Source organism: Mesoplodon bidens (assembly GCF_964165515.1).
Source record: "Mesoplodon bidens genome assembly, chromosome: 13".
Lineage (NCBI taxonomy): Eukaryota > Metazoa > Chordata > Mammalia > Artiodactyla > Ziphiidae > Mesoplodon > Mesoplodon bidens.
The window spans coordinates 2,123,966-2,145,341 of NC_138169.1; the positions used below are offsets into that span (position 1 = coordinate 2,123,966).

The 21,376-nt window shown below is 54.5% G+C and overlaps 1 protein-coding gene across 2 annotated transcripts in view; it reads right to left on the reverse strand.

Annotated features, from left to right (window-relative positions):
• Window positions 1-7,975: 7,975 nt before the first annotated feature.
• Window positions 7,976-21,376, reverse strand: part of ADGRD1 (adhesion G protein-coupled receptor D1) — a 146,460-nt gene continuing 133,059 nt past the window's right edge. For both annotated transcript variants that reach the window (XM_081251725.1, XM_081251726.1), the window contains 5 exons: window positions 17,496-17,587; window positions 13,637-13,763; window positions 12,344-12,385; window positions 10,927-11,019; window positions 7,976-9,477 (listed from right to left, as the gene is read on the reverse strand). In XM_081251725.1, coding sequence (XP_081107851.1) covers window positions 9,382-9,477; window positions 10,927-11,019; window positions 12,344-12,385; window positions 13,637-13,763; window positions 17,496-17,587 — 450 coding nt within the window. In that variant the 3' untranslated portion in view covers window positions 7,976-9,381. The remainder of the gene's footprint in view (window positions 9,478-10,926; window positions 11,020-12,343; window positions 12,386-13,636; window positions 13,764-17,495; window positions 17,588-21,376) is intronic.

Below are 21,376 nucleotides of genomic sequence, written 5' to 3' on the forward strand. Positions count from 1 at the left end.
TGACATGAGGAGGAAACATTGAAGCAAAAATAAAATATAAATAAAACTTTAAATAAGATTAAGCACATTAGAACTAATAAAACAGATGTACCAGAGGCAAATAATAAATAAATCCTAATCCTTACAGGAGAGGATGTTCTAGGAAATGTGGGTTTTGGCTCCGAGCCCTGGAATGCAAGATAACAAGAAAATAGGTAAGCCTGTGCAATAGATTAGCTAAGTGTGGTTGTGAGGGAAACTGTCTGGTACCCAACATGCGTAGTCTATTATAAAAACTGCTTTTGGACTTCCCTGATGGTCCAGTGCTTAAGACTCTGTGTTCCCAATGCAGGGGGCCCAGATTCGATCCCTGGTTGGGGAACTAAGATCCTGAATGCTGCCTGGTGTGGCCTAAAAAAAAGCTCCTTTTACTGTTGCACACAAAGGTTTGCAGCAGTCACAGACAAACCCCACACCTCAGTGACTAAAAATAACAATCCCTTTTTCACCCATGCCTGGTGACAATCATGGACTGACAGGGGTGGTCTGCTCACCACAGCTGCCCCAGGACCCAGGCTGCTTCTGTCGGTCACCATGTCAGAGGGGGGAGGAGCTCCACAAGGACGTCAGATGCCCTGGGATAGAAGTGAGTCATGACCTCCACCCAGCAATCCCATTACTCCAGGTGGGTGAGACTAACTCCAAGACACAGGAATGAGATGAGCTCTCTATGGGGCTCCACCCTGTGCTGAGGGGTGCACAGGGGCAGACTGGGGTCTGGGAGGGCTTCCCAGGGGGCTCAGGAGAGGCAGCCGCGCCCACGAAGAGGAGGGCATGAAAGGCTGAGCCTCAGACGTTTCTGGAGGTGGGTGGAGGTCTCAGCGCTGTGTGGGTCTCAGCCTTTGCCTCTTTTGGTTCCTGCTGTTTAACTGCGGATGTGGATTCTCCCCAGCAGCACCGAGAGCGGACCGCAGAGCAGCCAGTCTGGGCGCTTTCTCCACCTGAGGACAGGCCTGCCACCACGGGAGTGTGCTCACCTCATCTGGACACAGGGGCTGTTGTAGCCCCATCTTAGACCTTCCCTCTGGGAGCCGTTCCCACCAGAATCTCTCATCTTTCCCGGAGATGGCTAAGCCGTGGGCAGATGGCATAACCCTTCCTGCTGTGCAGTGTTCCCTGGCCTCTTCTCTTCAAAGTGTGACTGACACATCAGTACACGATGGAGGGTGGACACTTTTGACCCAGTAATCCAATTTCCAGGATTTATCCACGATAGGTGATGTATGCAAAGGTATACCTACAGGTATTTCATAATGGCAATTATACCCCTTACGGACTTATAATGGCGAAAATATCCCAAGAATCCAACAACCTGGAATTGATTAAACATAAGAACACGGGCATCCATAAGATAAGACAGCAGGCACCACCACCACCAGAGCCTCCTGGGAGAGTCTGGGGGTCGAGGGACTCTTAAAGTCTCCTCAGGGGACTCCATTAGCCAGAAGACAATTCCTGCCGGAGAAGAATGATTGATGTCACTAAAAATAATTACACTCTATTCATACACTTAATTGTTAAGAAAGAAACAGTTACAATAAAGTGCGTGCAATCAGAACACACTTTCATGAAGATAGATACACACTCAGGTGTGTGTGTACACACTCAAACTCACATACACACAACCTGAAAAGCCATAGAATATTGATCACTGTTCTCTCACTGGTGATTCTTTTCCTGCCTTCTGCTCATCAATAATTAACACATTTTCTCCAATAATTATGCATTTTTGCAATAAAAAAGGATAACATTTTTTAAATGCTTCTTATCATCCAAACAGAGTCGTTGGCACTTGGATGCTTGGAGATGATGATACCACGGAACCTGAAAGAACTATTTTAGCACTGCTTACAGCGATGGAACTTGATGTGAATTGGAAATTAATTTAAATACACTTGTGTACCTAGAGTCTAATATTCACTGGCTAATTTTCCCCAAAATCCCTAATCTTGAAAATTCTTGCTCAAGAAACTGCTCTTTAAAAATTCATAAATGTTGGGCTTCCCTGGTGGCGCAGTGGTTGAGAGTCCGCCTGCCGATGTGGGGAACACGGGTTCGTGTCCCGGTCCGGGAAGATCCCACATGCCGCGGAGTGGCTGGGCCCGTGAGCCATGGCCGCTGAGCCTGCGCGTCCGGAGCGTGTGCTCCGCAACGGGAGAGGCCACAGCAGTGAGAGGTCCGTGTGCCACAAAAAAAAAAAAAAAAAAAAAAAAAAAATTCATGAATGCACACTTAAATAAATAGACGAGCTCCCTAAAACTTGATTCATTGTTCCAAAGTGTGGAGAAGCTTCACACACAAAGGAGCAGAAATCGTTCAGCCGGCGCAGAAGACTGCACACGTGCGCGTGGGAGGTCTGGGGATTCATCACAGGAGCCAGTGAAGCCCAGGCTGGGCCGTGAGGGGCAGTGGGATAGCGAGAGATGGTGCTGAGGACTGTGGGCCCCCAGCGCAAGGTCGCGGTCACAGTCCCTGCGGCCCCGCCCTCCCGTCCAGGCCCCGCACCTTCCCCAGCAGTGTTTGCAGTGAGTCTGTGCAGGAACCCCAGGGAGGACGGGCGGGGCTGGTGGGAGAGTGACCCTGTGAGTCCAGGCAGACCCACGGTCGGAAAGGGCTCTGAGCATCCGCAGGTGTGAGTGATGTAATCAGGGCTCCTGGGCTGCAGCCCCTGATTTCTAACCAACTTTTGGAAAACAGAAGGGAAACCACTCTGAAAACCCAGCAAATGGCTCAGAAAACCTACTTCGAGGATGAAGAAAAGCATGAAACTATTAACTTGTCCTCTGGACCCTTCCTGGGCCTCTGATATCACAACGATGGCCCAGCTTCCTGCTGTGGAAGGAGGGCTGCAGGGTAGGGGAGGTGGTGTGTTTCCTCCAGGACCCACATCACTGCAGAGCCCCTGCTCCCCGCTGGGCCTATCACCTGCAAATCCTCTGTGCTGATCGCTCTTCTCCAGCAGCTGCTGTTGTGGGCAGAGCTGGGCTGGAGCTGCCCTGCATGGGGCAGGTGAGAACACCCAGGCCGAGACCCGTGAGGCAGATGAGTTCTAGGCCCCAGGGGTGGTCAGGGAGCTGCAGCCTGGCATCCCCTGAGATGTGGGAAATGCAGAATCCCAGGCCCCAGCCCCAGCCCAGGACTCAGCATATCTGCAGTGTAAGCAGCCCCAGGGGACTCGTGAGCACGTTGAGGGCAGCTGCTCTGTCCAGTCAGCACAGCACAGGGGGCAGAAATGCATCCACTGTGGCTGCATCGGGTGGGGAAAGTCCGCTGTGAGTGACTGCAGACCTCAGTCCACAGGAGCTCACGTGAGACAAGCTACTCTCTCGCACAAAACCCAAGTGTGGAGAAGTGTGGTCCAGGGCTGGCGTCGTCATCACAGTCATAAGGGAAGGGGGCTCCTCTCTCTCGCTTCCAGGAACTCCTCGAGATCTGTTTCTTCCTCATGTTCCAAAATGGCTGCTTGAGCTCCAGCCCCCACATCTACATTGCAGATGCCGGAGACAGGCAGGCCACCGTCCTTATCTGACTCTACCCTCTCGAACTTCTCTAGTTACTTCCGAGCTTGAGGACAAGCTTCACACAGAGCCACGGCAGCCACAGCCTGTGTCCTGGGATGAGTGCTGGGCAAGTCAGAGTGATTCTCCTGCCAGGGCCAGGTGTGAGCATTCTGTGTGCCCCAATGCTCCCCACCCCATGTGGAAAGGGTCTGTGCAGCGTTCACCTATAGGACCCAGCAGGGAGAGAAGGGAGAAAGTCAATACACTTAGTGAAGAAAAATCTCTCAAAACTCGGGAAATCTGTAAAACCAGAGACAGACCCTGGGGCCAGGACTGTTTGCTGTTTAACTGACAAGCACAGCTCGAAGCAGAGGAGGTTCCAGAATGTCCATTTATGTGAACAAGCTACACGGGATGCAGCAGTCAGGCCATTAGCTCATTTATCTGGACACACTCCATTAGGTCCATTACTCTTCTTGATGAAATCTCCTCCAAGCATGCCTGTCAGAGGTGAGGGAACAGTCCCACATGGGCTTGGGGAGATACCAAGGCAGCATCTGGGTGGTGTCCCCCCGGACCGCAACCTCCCTCAGCCCCAAGCAAGAAGCACACAAGGCCCTTCCTGCTGCTCGGGGACATCCGGGGGCCCAGCTGTGAACAACAGGGAACTCTGCTGGCTTCTCTCCCAGCTGCACCTCCAGGGCTGTCCGCAAAGCTGCTCTGTCCACAACCAGGGGTCCCAGCTCTCTGCATCCTCCCCACAGCTATCCTTGGGGGGTAGCTGTGGCCCGGCTCCCCCATGTCACACCGTGGTTCCACACTTCCTGAGCAGACACCAGTGTTCACTCACACATCATGGCTGAGGTGCCTCCCCGGGAAGGAGAATGGGACCATGAAGGCCGTTTTAGACCAATCAGGGTTTGCCCCTGCACTGGTGTTGGGTCACCCTTCCCTGAGGCATCCAGGAGATTCAACGTTCTCTCAAGAAGGAACAAGGTGGGGTCTTGGATGGAGACCCCATGTCTACTGCACCCGCTCCCCTCTGCTGTTCGGAGAACGGAATTAGAGCTACTGCAACTGCAGGTTTTACTCATTTTACAGAATCAAACCTCCAACAGAAGTGGAAGGGACTCAAAATTGACACTGACATGAAGAAACCGACCCCTTCTGTTTCAGATTCCATCCTGCCAGGGCGGCAACTTACCCTTGGATGATTTGGGGATTCCTCACCCCCTTTCCACCTTTTCTCCAGAGATGAGTCCATGTCCAGGGGGTATATGGAGCAGCAAAGTATCCAGGAGGGAGGATCAGAGCCCTGGGAACTGCACCTGCCCACTGGCTTCTCCCTCCTCGGTCTTCTGAGTCTAAAGAGGTCAAGGGCCTGGAGGGGAGAAAGCACTTTCACTGTAGCCACAGTGCACCTTGGTGAAGTGACCGGAGAGGGCTGGCAGCCACAGTCACTCCCATCATATTATCAACAACGACCCTGCTTTGCACGGGATGTGCTGTATCAAAGCCTCATTCCATCTCGGGAAAGGGCATTCCTGACTTCCCAGCCCCCTCTGGGCTTCCTGTCCCCCCAAAGAGGGGGAAAATGCTTTATCACTAGAGACACACTTCTGAGGGTCACCACCCTAGACACAGACCCACTAAAAGACACAGATTGACCATAATATTACAGAACACTTCTCCTACTACACATCTTAACATCGCAGCAAAAAAAAGAGCTGGTCTATCAACAGATTAGGCTGAAAGAGCTCCCAGCTGCAGACTCTGTGAGGAGTACAGTCCCTAGGGAAAGTCCAAAGTCAAGAGTAAAGAAGGAAAAACAGGAAGTTGAAGCCTCAGGCCCCTACAGCTGCAGTGAACAGTCTGAAGAGCCCAACTCCTGGTCAGATTAACATAAATCTTCACACTGAAGTCCTATGTACCTCAGTTTCTAACACCCAATACAGATATGTTTAGCTTTTAATAACAAGAAAAAAAAATTGTAAGGGATACCAAAAGGCAAAGAAAACAAAACAAGCATCATAGTATATTTAGGTGTACAACATAATGACTCGATACTTGTATACACTGCAAAACAATCACCACAATAGGTCTAGTTGACATCCATCACCATACATGATGGTGATGGATGTCATAGCTACAGAAGTTTTTTCTTCTCGTGCTGAGAACTTCTAAGATCTTCTCTCTTCGCAACTTTCAAATATGCAAGACGGTGTTATCAGCTGTAGTTGTCACGCTGTACATTAGAGCCCCAGGACGTATTCATTTTATAACTAGAAGTTTGTACCTTCTGATCCCCTTCATCCGTCTTGCCCACCACCCAACCCCCCACCTCTGTCACCACCAACCCACTCCCTGTTTCAATGACTTCAGAAGATAATATGCTGTAGATAATACAGAAGCATAGAAATCATCTCATTGTAAAATAGTACAAGGTTTTGGTAAAATATAGTATGTAATTAAATGTTTTATGTATATACATTATAATTATGAACAATATCTAGTGATATGGAAAATGGTTTAAGAGAGTACAGCAAGTTTAAAAGCAGATGTTTGCATAGCAGATATGATGTAGGACCAAGTAGATTATGTCTGCTGTGTGCAAGGAACCAAGAGCAACATGGTAAAGCAAAGGAAGAAATATAGCTGTGGGAGGAGCTCTGTACGTCCTGGGAGGAAGCGTCAGTATATATATATATATATATATGTGTGTGTGTGTGTGTGTGTGTGTGTGTGTGTAATCTAAAACATACAACAGAGTAGGGAAGCAGACTCACAGAGAACACACTAGTGGTTCCCAGTGGAGGGGGGAGCAATGTAGGGGAGGGGGAGGTACAAACTACTGGGTGTAGGACAGACTCAAGGGTGTGCTGCACACCATGGGGAATAGAGCCAATATTTTGTACTAGCTGTATATGGAGTATAAACTTTAAAAAAAATTTATTTTTTAGTTTCATAAGCATTTCTTTTTATCGGAGTAGAATTGACTTACAACGTTGTGTTAGTTTCTGCTGTACAGCAAAGTGAATCACTTATACATATACATAGATCCACTCTTTTTAAGATTCTTTTCCATATAGGCCATTACAGAGTGTTGAGCAGAGTTCCCTGTGCTGTGCAGTAGGTCCTTATCTATTTTATATATAATAGTGTGTATATGTCAACCCCAATCTCCCAATTTATCCTCCCCCCCTCCCCACCTTTTCCCCTTTGGTAACTGTTAAGTGTGTTTTCTACATCTGTGACTCTATTTCTCATGGAATCTAAGATAATGGTACAAATGAACTTATTTACAAAACAGAAATAGAGCCACAGATGTAAACATTTTTTAAAGACTTTAAAAAATAATAAACCAGATTTAAAGACTTTGTATAGAAAAAAGAATGTAAAATAGTTCAATAAGTTTTAATGTTACGTGTTGAAATATTTTTTACATATTAGCTTAAATAAAATATATTAAGTTTTTTTAAAAAAAGAAGCACCAGTATTCTGTCCAGTACATTAACCTGGGGAGACACAGGGCTGCACAAATCCCACTACCTGCCCCACCCAGGGAGGCTCCTGAGAGGGCAGGGCATCGTCCATCACAGTGTCCCAAGAGCTAGAATGTGCTGGGCACATAGAAAGCGCTGAATAAATGTCTGCTGAGTGAATCCCAGGGTTGGATTTTACCCACGTGTGTTTCTCTTCAGACTTTTGTCGAGAGACCCACAGTCCTGCTTACCTTCCACTAGCAAAAGACGCTAAAGACCACACTTTAAGGACATTAAGATTTTATTTCATAAAAATCACAACATGTTTTCACTATGTAGTGGCGTTCATCGTCTTTCCTGTGCTATAAACTACTTTAAACACACTCTTCTCTCCAACTGCTTATCTTTGGCCCAATTATGTGTAGATAATAAAATACTGCAGAAGCCAAAATATATAGCCTATAAATAAAGTGCACTACTCTTTAGAAATAAAGTTTGCTCATTACTTCTCCTGATATATTAGCTATGTAGGGTGAATATGCGGAGAGTTAAAAAAAAAACAAAACCAAGAATTCCATCTAAAATAAAAACAGTTCCTTACTTGATTTGCTTCACCAGAAACTAAATAAGAAAAAAGAATCCAAGTGTAAATCTTAGGAATACAGTGTTCTCACTTCTAGGTGCTCTTGGGCATGACAAGGGTCTAATGCCAAGTTACAAGTGATCTGGTTTCTGGGATCATGAGGAGAGCCTGGAGCAGAGGCTGGGCACACTTTTTGCCAGACACGGGGCCTCTGCTTGTGTCAGCCAGGTTCACCCCTACAGCACACCCACGGGGAATGTCCATGGCATTGTCACAACGTGCAGAGTGGGCTGGTGCATCTGGGACCCATGCGGACGGAAGGACAGAGGTTAACCCCTGCGTCAACACGCTGCTCTGTGTCCCACCCCCACTCCCGGTCCCCCCACCCCCCACCGTGGGAGATGCCTGAAGATGGCTGTCACACTCATCATCCTCAGGGCGTGAGTTACTTCACGGAGGTGCCAGAGGAAGATGGAAAAGGTCTGCAAGACGATGTAAAATCTCACTCGGAAACAAAGCAGATGTGTTGGAAGAGGCGGGGCGACGCGGTGGGGAGGCCTTTGATGCCGTCGCCGTCACAGTTTTCAAGGAAGATTTTCCAGTATCGAAAACAGGTTGGAATTTCGTACCCACACATTTCACAAGCACTCTTGGTGCCGTCATCACAGGGTGACCTTTCACAGCCCGTTTCCCAGCTTTCGATGGCGTTTCGGTTCACGTCTATGACCGAACCCTAGCGTTCCACGGGGTCTCGCCCACACATGGAGTCCTAAGGGTCACCCCATTTCCTAGGGGGCTGAGTCTGGGTCCATAAAGTAACATCAACTCAGAAGGTACAGCTATTGCCACCCTTTCCTCCCGGGGTCGGTCAGGACCAGGGTCCTCCCCCGGAGCGGCCCGCCAAGTGGCTCTGTGCAACAAGGTCAGCCCCTGTGGCGACGTGAAATCACGTACTGCGCTCCCCTGCGCTGTGATCCGCTCGCTAGAAACACGGAAAAGCGTTTATAAGTGATGAGGAAGAAACTCTCTGCGGGACGTTAGGCCTTGGGAAACGGTGGCTCTGATGGGCCACCGTGAACACAGAGGAGGCTCAGGTGCCAGGAAAGGGGGCGATCTGAAGGCTGACTTGGAGTCGGAAGAGCCAGCGCTCTCGAGGACGGGGCGGAGGAGCTGTCGGAGCGGAACACCCCGGGCTACGCGAGCCCCCCCGCCCCCGCCCCGCACAGACAGGGGCGGGGCAGCAGGTGCCTCCAGCCCAACGCCCTGGGCATCAGCAGGTGCCTGGCATCGGGGGCCCTGCTTTGGGTGGAGTCAGGAGGTGGAAAACATCCTCGGGCACTTCCCCACGCGCCCCCAGGGGCCTCCGCCCAACCTCCCCTGCGGGACCCCAACTCTCTGGTCCCAAGTCCCCACCGCGGCGCCCGCCGAGGCTAAACTTCCCTCCTGGTGCCACGGCCCCTGGGTCCTGTGTGCGCACAGTGTGGAGGGTCTGGGGCTCTGCGCACTTGCGGTGACAAAGGGGAGGGGCCGCTGTGTGCTCCGCGGGGCCCATCCCTCGTCGTGTATCAGGCTGCGGGCTCAGCGGTGGGCTCTGTCACAGGAGCGGGTCTCAGGAGAGGATGCTATCACGGGAGGCGGGGGCGAGGGCCGTGACCCCCAGGTCCAGAGAGCGACGAGGAAAGGGTCCCAGCGGCGAAGGCAGAGCGATGCTTGCGTGTTGTCTGCAGCGGGTCGGGGGGTTCTGAGCGGTAGGCTGCCGGGTCCACGGCCTCTCTGCTCACACGGCAGACAGGTCCACGCGGTGCCCGGAGTGGCTGCTCTTGTCCCAAGGGGTGAGCTTGGTGGAGCCTGTACCAGGCCGGGTCCCGTTCATCTGCAGACCACAGAGGATCGAGAAATGGAGACTGCTCTGAGACGGGAAACCCAAGTCCCACAGGAGTGCTGAGAGCAAAGCCTTGTGCCAGAACGCTGCCTGGGGATCCTCCTGGGGGCGGCCCCACGGCTCCCCAGAAAAATGAGGACCCGGAGGGCGCAGTTCTCTCCACCTTCCCTGCACAGGTTCCCCTGCCCCGTGGCTCCCAGGTTCCAGGCGCACTCACCCGGGCAGGCATTCATTCATCAATCTATCGTCCACTCTTCATTCACTCATTCATGCCTCCATTCAACCATCCGCTTATTCACTTATTCCTTCGACATTGATTCATCGAGCAGGCTGGGCACCGGGGCCTGTTCTAGGCTATGGGGTGGCACCAATGAACAAAGCCAACCAGACCCTTGCCCCCGGGGAGCTCGTGTTCTAACGGGGGAGGCAGACAATGGCCATCAAGCAAATGAATAAACCAGACAACTGCCAAGAGTAGCAGGCACAGGACGCTGGAATGGGGTGGGAGCACCTTTGCTCAGTGCTGTCCGGGAGGGACTTCCTGAGGATGGGTGCCCTGAGCCAGGGCCTCGCTGACAGGTGGGAGGCTGCAGTGCACTGGGAACCCAGGACATCACCTGCTCCAGGCTGCCCGGGGGCCCTGCCTGGGGCTCTGCGGGGCGGAGGGATGAGGGACCACTTCCTGCAGGAGGAAGGTGAACCAAGCCCAGTGCTGGGAGGTGAGCGGCTTGTTCAGACCCCTGACCATCCGGACCCGATTTCTCAGGCATCTGTAGGGGGAGGAGACCTGACGTAGAGGCCGGGCTGTGTCCAGTGCCTTTTGTGCCTCTTACAGGACACCATCCGCATGTCCAGTGTCTGCCCCCTGGTCAATTGATCCTTCCATCCCACTAAGTCAACATAAGAAGTGCTGGCCCTGGGACATGGGGCAGGAGGGAGGGCCAGGTGATTTCGTGAGGAGGGGGACCCTGCTGTGGGTGTGACATCAGCTCGTGCCGCCTGCAGGCCTATGTCAGGTGTGAAAGGACCAGCACCCGGGCCGAGTCTCCATCACCCCGACCTGGGCAGCCGTCTGCCCGACACGGATGCTGCAGACAACAGAGCTCGGGGAAGGAGTGAGCGGAGGGCCTGGGGCTCGGGCTTTAAGAGACGCAGCCTCAGGACCACGTGGTCCTCTGTACGACAGAGGCTGCATGCAGCTCAGTGAAGCTGGAAAGCAAGTCCCGGCTGATAAGGACAGAGAACAAGAGGCCTGGGTCAGCGCGGGCTGAGGATGGACGGCCCCCTGGGTCAGCGCGGGCTGAGGATGGACGGCCCCCTGGGTCAGCGCGGGCTGAGGATGGACGGCCCCCTGGGTCAGCGCGGGCTGAGGATGGACGGCCCCCAGAGCAGAATTGGCCAGCGCAGGAGGGGCGCACATGAGACACCACATGCACTCACGATGTCCGAGCTGAAGGGCTTCACGTTGGCCTGGCGGGTGGAGCTGCTCGTGAGGGTCCAGACCTTGGTTTTATGCTTGAAAGCAGCTCTCACCTTCAAAGGCAGAACAGAAGGCTCGTTAGAAGCAATCTCAGAAGTTGAAAAAGCAACAAGAGGTCATTCTAAAAGGTCCCGAGGAATTTGTGCCGCAGGGTGAGGAAAGGACTCGGAGGCATCAGATCCACAGAGTCAGTGGTTCCGGAGCTGCGCTACGGACGTGTCACTGGTTTGCGTGACAGATACAGGCTGCGTCCCCGCGCTGTTCCCAGCCCTGCATGGGGAGAAAGCTGGACCTGGCCTGCCCTTTGCCCACCTCACAGTGCTGGGTGGGGAGACGGGACACACTCCACGGTGAACAGCCTGGGGGGCCGAGCGTGTGACCAACACAGAAACCACACAAAGAAGTCAATGAAGAAACGCACGCGTGGGGCAGGGCCGTGTGTGGTTCTGAGGCTGCCTCTCCCTCCTGCCCCCTCTGCCACGTGGATCAGACTCAGGCCCTGCTTGGGCTGCTACCTGGTCTTTGCAAACACGTGACCTCTCCTCCACTGGCCGCCATGGTCCTGGGCGACTCATCCTGCCTGCCCCTCCCCCCATCTCCTCCCTCCCCGCCTGACCTATCCTCGTGCAAATGGATGGACTCTCCTGGAAAAGCACAGAGGCGGGGGGGGGGGGGGAGCTTCTGCCCTGTTCTCAGTCACCGTTCCAGAGGCGTTTCCCCAGGACCACAGCCTGGAAGGGACTCCAGTGCCAAGGAACACAATGCCACTCCCACAATTGACAGGTCAAGCTTCTCCCACGGACTATGGGTCCCAAGGGACAGGATCTAGAGCAGCTTCCACCATCCCCACGGCCAAGTACACAGCAGGTGCAATGCCCCGGACTGCACCAGGAGGAATGAGCCCACCCCAGGTACCCCAATCCCCTTGGAGGCCACATCATAAAAGTCCCCTCTCTAACCCCTGCAGTCAGGAGTCCTCCGTACACCCCGGGCCAGCTTCCTGAATGCCTCTGGGGGGGATCTGCTGGGAGCACATCTGCATCTTACTCTCCCTGATATGCGAGGTGCCAAGCAAGGTCCTGAATCTCCAGCTCAGCTCTTCCACTCTGTCGCCATCTCCCCTGGTCCTGCAGACAGCCAGCAGTGCCCGTGTGACATCAGTGAAGGAGGATGTGTGGACGTTGCTTAGCAACCGGGATGAGGGAGGAAGAGCCGACAGAAAGCAGCCTCCCTGCACACAGCCTGTCACCAATACCCAGGCTTATTCAGGGCTACATTCCCGGACGCCAGCCTGATGCCCAACACTGGTCCTGCTCTCCGTGCCCTTTCAGAAATGAAAAACCAGCTTCATATTGTCACGAAGTGGAGCAGACATACCTCTGAATTCAGGAGACAATGAAACAGGAAGATGAAAAATCCCTGGGGAGGAAGGGGAGGAAAACACAGAATTAGAGCCACTTGCGTTTGTTACGAACGCTTTCTGAGGGTTCTTTCCAATGCCACCCATGGGCTCTGAGAGTGGCATCGGCACGGCTTGGTGTTGGGGAGCATATGGGAGTGAGCTGTGATGCTGGACCCCACGGTCTGGAGTCCATAAGCGTGGAAGGGCATCCTGTAATCTAACCTAAACACAGGCAGCCGCCGTGACCAAGATACAAAGACAGGTGGATGCCCAGACAGGCTTAACCTCGGAGAGAAGCAAACATGCCGGGGCGGACAAATGGGAGGGCATGAGCGCATCACTAAACCAAGCCCTGGTGTCCTCAGCTGCAAACTGAGGGTGACGATGACAGTGAAAACAGACACAAGATGGGGATCTCCCCGAACACCTGGAGCCTGCCCCTCTGCGTCCGCACTAGACAAACACTTCACGTGAGTCATCTCATTTAGTGCTAAAAAGCAGCCCCCCACAAAGTGCGTCCTGTCACTGTTCCCACCTTACAGAAGAGGAAACTTTATGGGACACAGAGGATAAGTGGGGCTCCCAGGACCTGGGGTGTGTAGGGCTGCAGCCAGGACAGCCTACCTACCCCCTTTCATTATAAACAGCCGGAAGGAAACTATGCGTGGGGGCTTCTTACAAATTAGGAGCCTGACACAGTCACTGGTCGTGAAGACCCGGATGCAGCAAGGACGTCATGGCGAGGGCCGGCGTGGATTAAGCCTCCGGCTCGGTTGCGGAGGCTGTGTATGGCCACGGGCACCCGCCTCCACCCTTCCTCTGGGGGCTTGTGGCTCTGGGGACTCAGACGCTGGGCACCCCAAGTCTCTGGTTTCCAGGCTGTTACCCTTGCTATCCTTCCACGCAGAGGGCAGCTGAGAACTCAGAACCCAAGGTACCCCCATCACCACCTCTCCACGCCTGGCTCCCTTTCAGGAGCTGCCCACGTGCTGACCGTCTTCCTTTCAGGCCTGGATGCGCCTCCACAGACACTGCCCAGGAGGACAGGGCAGCCCTGCTGTGAATGGGGTCCTGCATAGCCCACTTGCTCAGAGACCCTGGTGCACGCCCCATCCATGCCTGTGTCCTCAGGCCTTGGGGACCCTCCACGCGAGGGGTCCACGAGGTGCATGTGTGGAGGGGACAGAGTATGGGGTCTCCCTCCTGCCTCAGAGGCAACCTGCTCCGCACGTCCACTCACAGAGCCGAGAGTCCCAGCGGGCCCTTACCTGTAAGGAGTTGAATATGGCAAACATGTACTGAAAGACCACAGCCTGGTTGTTGACAGCAAGCACGCCGAAGACCCACGAGGTTCCCAGGATGGGCAGCAGCACGGCCACAGCTTTTGCTGTCAACCTGCAAGGGGAACGGGGTGGGGCAGGCAGGGTGGTCCAGGTGCGAGGCTTCCAGGTGGGAGCAGAAAAGGCCCTGCTGGGGTTTCCCTGGTGGCACAGTGGTTGACAGTCCGCCTGCCGATGCAGGGGACACGGGTTCGTGCCCCAGTCCGGGAAGATCCCACATGCCGCGGAGCGGCTGGGCCCGTGAGCCATGGCCGCTGAGCCTGCGCGTCCGGAGCCTGTGCTCCGCAACGGGAGAGGCCACAACAGCGAGAGGCCCGCGTACCGCAAAAAAAAAAAAAAAAGGCCCTGCTGGGAGTGAGACCTGGTTCCTCCCTGCTGGAGGCCTTGGGTCAGGACTGACTACCCGGACGGACAAGACAGGGTCCCTGCAAGGCCAGCTCTGGGCCAAGCAGACAGCTCGGCTTCTGCTGGACTGCAGCTGGCACTGGGCTTCCAGGAGCCAGCGCATCCTCTGGGCACACTCAGGCTGACCATCCCAATCCAACTGGTGGTGATGCTGAGGGAAAAGCTGATGCCAGGTGCCCACAGAGCAGAGCACAGCCGAGGAGTCCGGGGGTAGGAGACACACCAGCGCCGGGGCACCTGCAGCATCAGCCTTGAGGCTCTCCCTTGGAATGTGAGTTCCGTGAGAAGAAGGATCTGGGTCCCCCAGTGTCTGCAGAGCCCAGAACAGAGCTGGTGTGGAGGCAATGCCCCAGGGGCTGTCTGAGTCCTGGCTGCCTCTGATACACCCTGCAAATTATCGTACGCTAACTGGGGCCTGGCCTACCCTGACTCAGACAGCTCAGCTCTCCACAGGGCGGTTTCTGCACATAAGCATGAGAGAGACGTCCAGAGACGGATGGGTGCCACGCTGCCCAGCTAAGCAACCTCCAAAGCCCTCATCCCTTGGCGCTGTGACCCACACGGTCTCCCTCACTAGACAGTGAGTCCTCTAAAGGCTGGGCTCTGCATCTCTGCAGCCCCAAAGCCAGCACAGCGCCAGGACCAGCGGGCAAGATGAGGAAGAGGCCACGGAATGGATGAAGGACGAGCAAACGGATGACCATGCAGAAGTGCTGCTCAGGGATCCAGCGCCCCCAGGAGGAGGTGCAGTGGCCCTAAGGAGCTCCCTGGTCAGAAGCCCAAGGTCCCGGCATGGACAGCTCCTAGCAGCAAATCCCTAGAAAACCAAAGATGTGTTCCCACACAGCGTCTCTCAGGGAAGCTGCAGCTGCGTGTTTTCATAAAGTCCATACAGTTAAAATCAAACACCTGAATCTGGGGAACAAAATATCATGAATGATTGAGATTCGATCTTTAGATCCTGGAAAACCCATAATTGAAAGGAGCAGCTGCTGAGAAGTCGGTATCAATGTGTTACTTTGAAAGGGATGGTTCGTTTTTACTTCAAAAATGAAGCAATAAATGATAAAATCTTGGAGGAAACTCCTCTAGTTGAGGCTCTCTGAGGACTTGTTAACACAGCCAGAGCAGCCAGGTCCCCTTGTCAAAGGCAGAAGGAGCGGGCCCCTGCAGGAGAGGAGTCCTGGGCAGGTGGGGGACGCCGTCCGGACGCATAAGACTCCCCGATGCCCGCCGCCCTGCTCCCCAGGGGCCGGCATCCACCTCCCTCCCGCCCCCAGGACCTGGATCTCACTTGGGAAAACTGAATGTTCTCTGCTGCTTTCTGGGGAGTCTGGAATCATGACCAATAAATAGAGATGAGAAAGCAGGTGGAAGGCAGCCCTGTTAGGGCTCCTGAGGAAGCAGCTCATCGCGTTAGGTCACTGAGCATTGAGCTGCTGGGCAGGAAGGAAAGGACTAGATTGAAACCAGGAGAGTGGGAGCCAGAAGTGTTCCAAGGAGGCTGTGCTGCGTCTTCCTGCCTGGCTCCCGGGGCTCCTGCTTCACCAGCCCAGGGAGGGGACGCTAAGAAGGGAGTGAGGCAGTGACCCAGGGTCCCGCTCGGCCACGTGAAGAGGAGGAGGCGGGGCAGGGAGCGTGCTGGGCGGGGAGAGTCGGGGGTCTGTCCAGAGGCACGGGCCGGACTCTTTCCAGGAGGTCAGTCCTCGGCGCCATGTCACGTGCAGGACACAGGACACAGGAGGGCACAGCGGCAGCGCCCCCGCCCTGCTTCTGCGGAGACGCGGAAACGCCCTCGCGATGCACGGCCCCTACCTCCCCCGTGTCAGCCTCTACTTGGGGACCAGGTCCCCACGGAGGGCAGATGGGTCGTGGGCTCAGCTGCCTTTCGGGGCCGCAGTGCGTGATGAGGGGCCGGAGGCAGAGACGGGGGCGCGGGTGTGGGGTGAGGTCCGGGCTGCTCTGGGTGCAGCGAGGCCAGTGGTCCTGTGGGTGCCGGGTCAGACGGGGCCCTGTGCACAGAGGGGAGGGCCTGGGGGCTGAGGTTGGGGTGAGGGAGGGTCAGGCTCCTCCCCAGCCAGGCCCCCGGGGCTGGGGGACTGGCGGCCTCACAGGGCAGCACTGCCTGTTCTCGTTGATGGACGAGGAAGGGAACTGACCCTGACCCAGGAGCATCTCGAAGGTTTCCAGGGGCTGAAAAAGCCCGAGGGGGCCAGAGCCACTTGTCAGGTTAATTTACAGTGTCTGGAATTCATTACAGAATAATTGTCTTATCGAGTTGCTGCTGATAGGTTTACTGTTTTCCCTTTCAGATCGGAAGAGATATAGTGTAGATAAAATAGATAAAGTAACTTACAGAATGCCAGCTGCCTAGGAACTGCACCCTGTTTCTATAGCAGCCCCTAAATTCCCTTTGAGGGGCCACTGCCCCCACTTCCTGGCCCAGTGGTTCGGGAATGCTGACTGCACCCCAGAGCCAGGATGGACCGTGTGACTCAGGCCAGGGTTAACTGGTGATTTCCATCCACTGGGACTGATGTGTGGATGGGCATGAGCTCTGGTCTGAGTCTCGGTCTCCAGGCTCAGGACCTCTGATTATTGGGGAAAGAGACACACTTTCCCATGGACTTGAACCTCCTGTTGCAGCCATTTTGTCACCAGGAGGCAGAGTCCCTCTCAGCATGAAGCCGACAGAGGGCGTGGAGCTGAGACGTGCGGGAGGAGCTGGGCCCTGGTGATATTACCTGATCTGCTGGACCAAGACATTTTAGACTCATTCCTGGACTTATGGTTGCCTATGTCGACAGGTACGCCTTGTGCTTTAGCCAGTTTGTGTTGGGTTTTCTGTCACTTGCAATTGGCAGAGCCCCGACAATGGGGTGAAGAAACCCCAGAAGGCAGTGAGTGTGTGGGGGGGAACGCCCCTCATTCAGAGACACCTGCTCCTTCAGAGGAGAACCAGCCCCAGAGCAGGTCAGGAAGTTCCACCCTCCTCAGGACAACCTGTAAGACGGCCGCCATCACCCTCACCACGCAGACGAGGAAATCAGGGCGTTGAGGGGTTGAATAGCTCACAAGGTCCCAGCAGACGGTAGGGCCGAGGCAGGACTGACCCAGGCCGGGCGGTCGGGCTCCAGAACCCTCCTCTGGACCCCACCGCCAGCTCCTCTCACCCTAAGGGTGAAGCAGTCTCTGGGAGAACATCTAATAGACCCCCTTCTTTCACAAATGGGGGCAGCAAGCTGGGGCTGGTCACAGAGACCGATGAGGACGCACGTCACGAGGACACCGAGCAAGCCCAAGAGTGTGACCCGCCCTCCTGCTACCCCCGAGCAGCCTCTGTGGGCAGGGGGCGTGGCTGACAGCCCAGGGTGTCGCTTACTTGAAGGCGCTGGGATCTCCATGTATCTTGTAGTTGTCGGCGCTGATCTGTGAAATGACCCTGGTCACCGCGATGAGGATGCCCATGTTGACCTGCGTGAGAACGGGAGACAAGGTGAGGGCTGGAGCCACACCAGCAGGACATCCGAGTCCACCCGGCCACTCCCCAGCCAGGCTTCCCAGGCAAACAGGTGGCGTCCCTGGGAGAAATCAAAGCTGTGTCCTTGAACTTTTACCTGCACAGGTCACCTGCAAGACTGCCTTCTGGGAGCCCACATCTGTGCTCCTGAGAGAAGACGGCCAAACCCCCCAGGTCGAGCCCCCAGGAGCACACCGAACCGAAGAAAGCATCCCTCTGCTCGCCACCAAGGCAAGGAGGCTGTGAACCTCAGAACCAGACAGAGCTGCTTCCAACCTCGTTTCACCATGTGCTCCCTGGGTGTGGCCCTGGGTAACGTACTGAAGTCCTCCGAACCTCAGTTTTTCCACTTAATGAGAAAGAGTAGGAACGCTCACAGTGCAGTCTGAGCAGTGGAGCACAGCCTGGCTCTCACCTCCCGCCCACACCCCAGGCCCACGGCTGTGCGTCCACAGAGGCCACAGCATGGGATCCCCAGAGACCACAGCAGAGGATTCTTCATCTTCTGCCCAATGCTTCCTCCTTGCTAGGAAAGCTCCCCTTGGGGGGCTGGGGGCTGGGAGGCTCCCGTTGGGGGCTGGGGGCTGGCCGGGGCTGTGAGGGTCCCTGGCAGAGGCTCTAGCACAAAGTGTCCCCTCCCGTGGGCAGCTGTCCAGGGTCCTGAACAGGAGCCTGACCAGGCGGGTGAGAGCAGGGGAAGTGAGGCCCCTCCATCTCCTTCCGCTACAGGGTCCACAGCTGGATTCGGGGCTGGGCTGTGACGGGACCTCTCCCTTGTATCTGAAAAATTCCAAGGTCATTTACAGAGTCGGTGAGGAGTGCCGCTCCATGTGTGAACCTTCAGGCCTGACCACAGGCAAGGACAAAGGCTTTCCTGGCAGGCCACACGGGGAAAGTGGCCCTCCCCACACAAGACCTGGGCCACAGCAGAGCATCCCCGGCTCTGAAGGGGACTCAGGCCCCTCCTGCCCCGGCCAGCCACGCCGCACACATATCTGCCCTCCTGGCCTGAACGCCCTCATTAGAGGCCTCCTTCTGGGGGCCCAGCCTGGGGCCTTTCCAAAGCATCTCTGCTGATACCCCTTATCTCAGGGGCCTTGCAGACACTTCTCCGCGACCTGCCTCAGTATCCAGCACTTCCCCCACTCCCAGCCCTGCTCCCGCTTCCTCCTCCCAGCTCCCAGGTCTAAGACGCAGCAGCAGCCTCTCCTTCAGAACCCGCTCAGCAGTAAGGCATCCCTATCCGCACCGCCCCGTGCGATGGAGCACTGGGAAGCTGGCACCTCTGCCCGTTTAGCCCCTTGCTTATACCATCACTATAAGCGAGTAAAGCTTTCATCATTAGTCTTTAGAGCAAACAAAGAACAGATGCTGTCAGTGGGGCCCTTGTCTTCGCTGACCATCTCCACACCCGGCAGCTGGGCTGCTGACAGGCTGCCTCATTTGCCCCCGTTTTCTTGCCTGTAAAGTGAGGATAACGATGGAAGCCTTCCGAGGTCAGGGCACACAGGAGAAGCTGGCAGATGGGAACAGTCGGCCACACCAGTGTCCTCCATGCCTCCCCGCCCCGCACTGGCTGACGGGGTCAGCACCACAGGAAGGCCACACTCAGCAGACAAGAAAGAGGCGGGCCAGCACGGATGCCGGGCTATTGGTATGACAACACAGGGACTCTTCCATTCAACCGGGTCAGTGACCAAAGCCAGGGAACTAACTGGTTGCCGCTTTAAGAATGGGGATGTCTATTCCAGACGCTGAGGTGCAGTGAAGTCTGCGAACAGCTTGTTCTGAGGTCAGACGGGCGCTGCACCCGCGCGCGCCCGGAAGGAAGCTCGTCCTCACCTCCAGTGACAATAGCTGTGTCACGGAGCTGGGACATGGGGCCCGAGTGGCCAATCAAAAACCACAGTCCCTGCTGCTCTCACCAAGATTCAGCGATTTTTCGTGATTAAATGCTTTTCAGCCTTTGGTTGATTTCTAGAGTTCTGAAATGTTTGGGTTTTTTCCACGTATAATTCTTCCAGTAGCTTCTTTGTATTCTAGGGGGAGAACATTTACTGAGGTCCTCCGTGTGCCATCCTGCAAGTCCTGCCTCTTTCACTTTGGGAATTTATATCCTGGGTTCCTCACCCACTGGCCAAAGCTGAAGCCTTGTTTGTAACCAGAAAAGACTGGAAACACTTGAATTGTTTCCAACAGGGAGCAGTTTTGGGGGCTACTGTGGGCAGCCTACTCTGTGGATGCATAATGGACCAAGGCAGCTCTTCCTGTGCTGATGAAGCCAGAGGTCCAGCACACACTGTGTGTGTGGAAAAGGCGCAGAATGAGGTGAATATATATTTATATCTGCCTATATCTTCATAGCACCCCTAGGATACACAAGAAGTTAGCATCAGGGGTTGTCTGTTTGGGGGGCGGGTGGAAACCAGGGAGCTAAGAGAGAGACGTGGGCAGAGACTGCTCAGATATATACATTATTAAGCTTTGCTTTCAAATTTTTAACCATGTGTGTTAATGTTTAAAAATCAAATTGCTTAATTAAACTATAAAAGGGAAATAATATCAATCCCTTTTCCTGTGAATGTCTCAGTTATGACCTTGGGCTCAGGAGGAAAACAGGCTTAACTGTGAAGTGTCCCAATAATTCAGGGAAGGGGATGGAGAAGCCACAGAGCCTGGGACCCAGGAGACGGACACCAGGCAGCCTCTGGGGAGGAGCCTGAACACCCCACGTGACGCCAGAGGTCTCATCACAACCACCTCTCCCTTTGCTGGCTGGAGGCTGACCCGGGATTCTGCCCTAGACCTCTCAAGTGTGACTCCAGGCGATTCAGACGCTGTGATATGGCCACTGAATGGATGATCAGATTATGGCAAATTATTTCACAGACATAGAAATGCTACAAGTGATTAGTTCGATTTCAGGTCTTTTGTTATTTCTTGGCCTCCGTATTTAAGAGCCGGAAGGAAGCGTTTCAATAATGTTTAAGCTGCCCATGTGATTGGCGTTACAATTCATCACCATGCCCATGTCTCCAAAGCTTTTGCTGGGGTTTATTTATTTCCCCTCTCCCTCTTTCAGCCGGGGGCCTGTCTGATTTCATTTGGCATGCACGCTTCCCCCCCGCGTTGGTAAGACAATCACGTTGGCCACGGCAGCGTGAGAGAAGGTGCAGGCTAACCACCGAGCCTACATTAATGCGCAATTAAGTGGGAGATGGCAGCTGAGGGTGAAACAAATCTGGCGTTTCGTGAAAATACAAAACAGAAGCGGGCCTGGCCCCCTCACTCCATGTCACTCGCCCTGGCTCGTGCCTGGTGCAAACTGGGAAAGGCCCTGGGGGTGAGGCGTTTGTAACGTGAATGTGGGGTATTTCATCAACTAAGTATCTCGGCATTAGAACAGCCAACAAGCTACTTATGACAGATGTCAAACCAATAATTCACAGGCTGCATTTCAGCAAAAAAAAAGGAGGGGAGGGGTGGAGGGAGGACATTCACTCAAGACCACGGGGATGTTTGCTGGGGGGAGGGGACGGCTGGGCAGGGCCCTGGGGCTGGGACCACGCTGTCTCTTGACCGGACTCAGGGCCGCTCAGGTATTTGTGAAAAATCACTGGGATGTGTACCACGATTTCACAGTGAAAGGTTATGCATGCAGACACACATAAAGACATAGTAAACGCTTCATGTGTATCTATACCTGTTTCTATGTCCATATAGGTATTTATGGTTCTGTATCT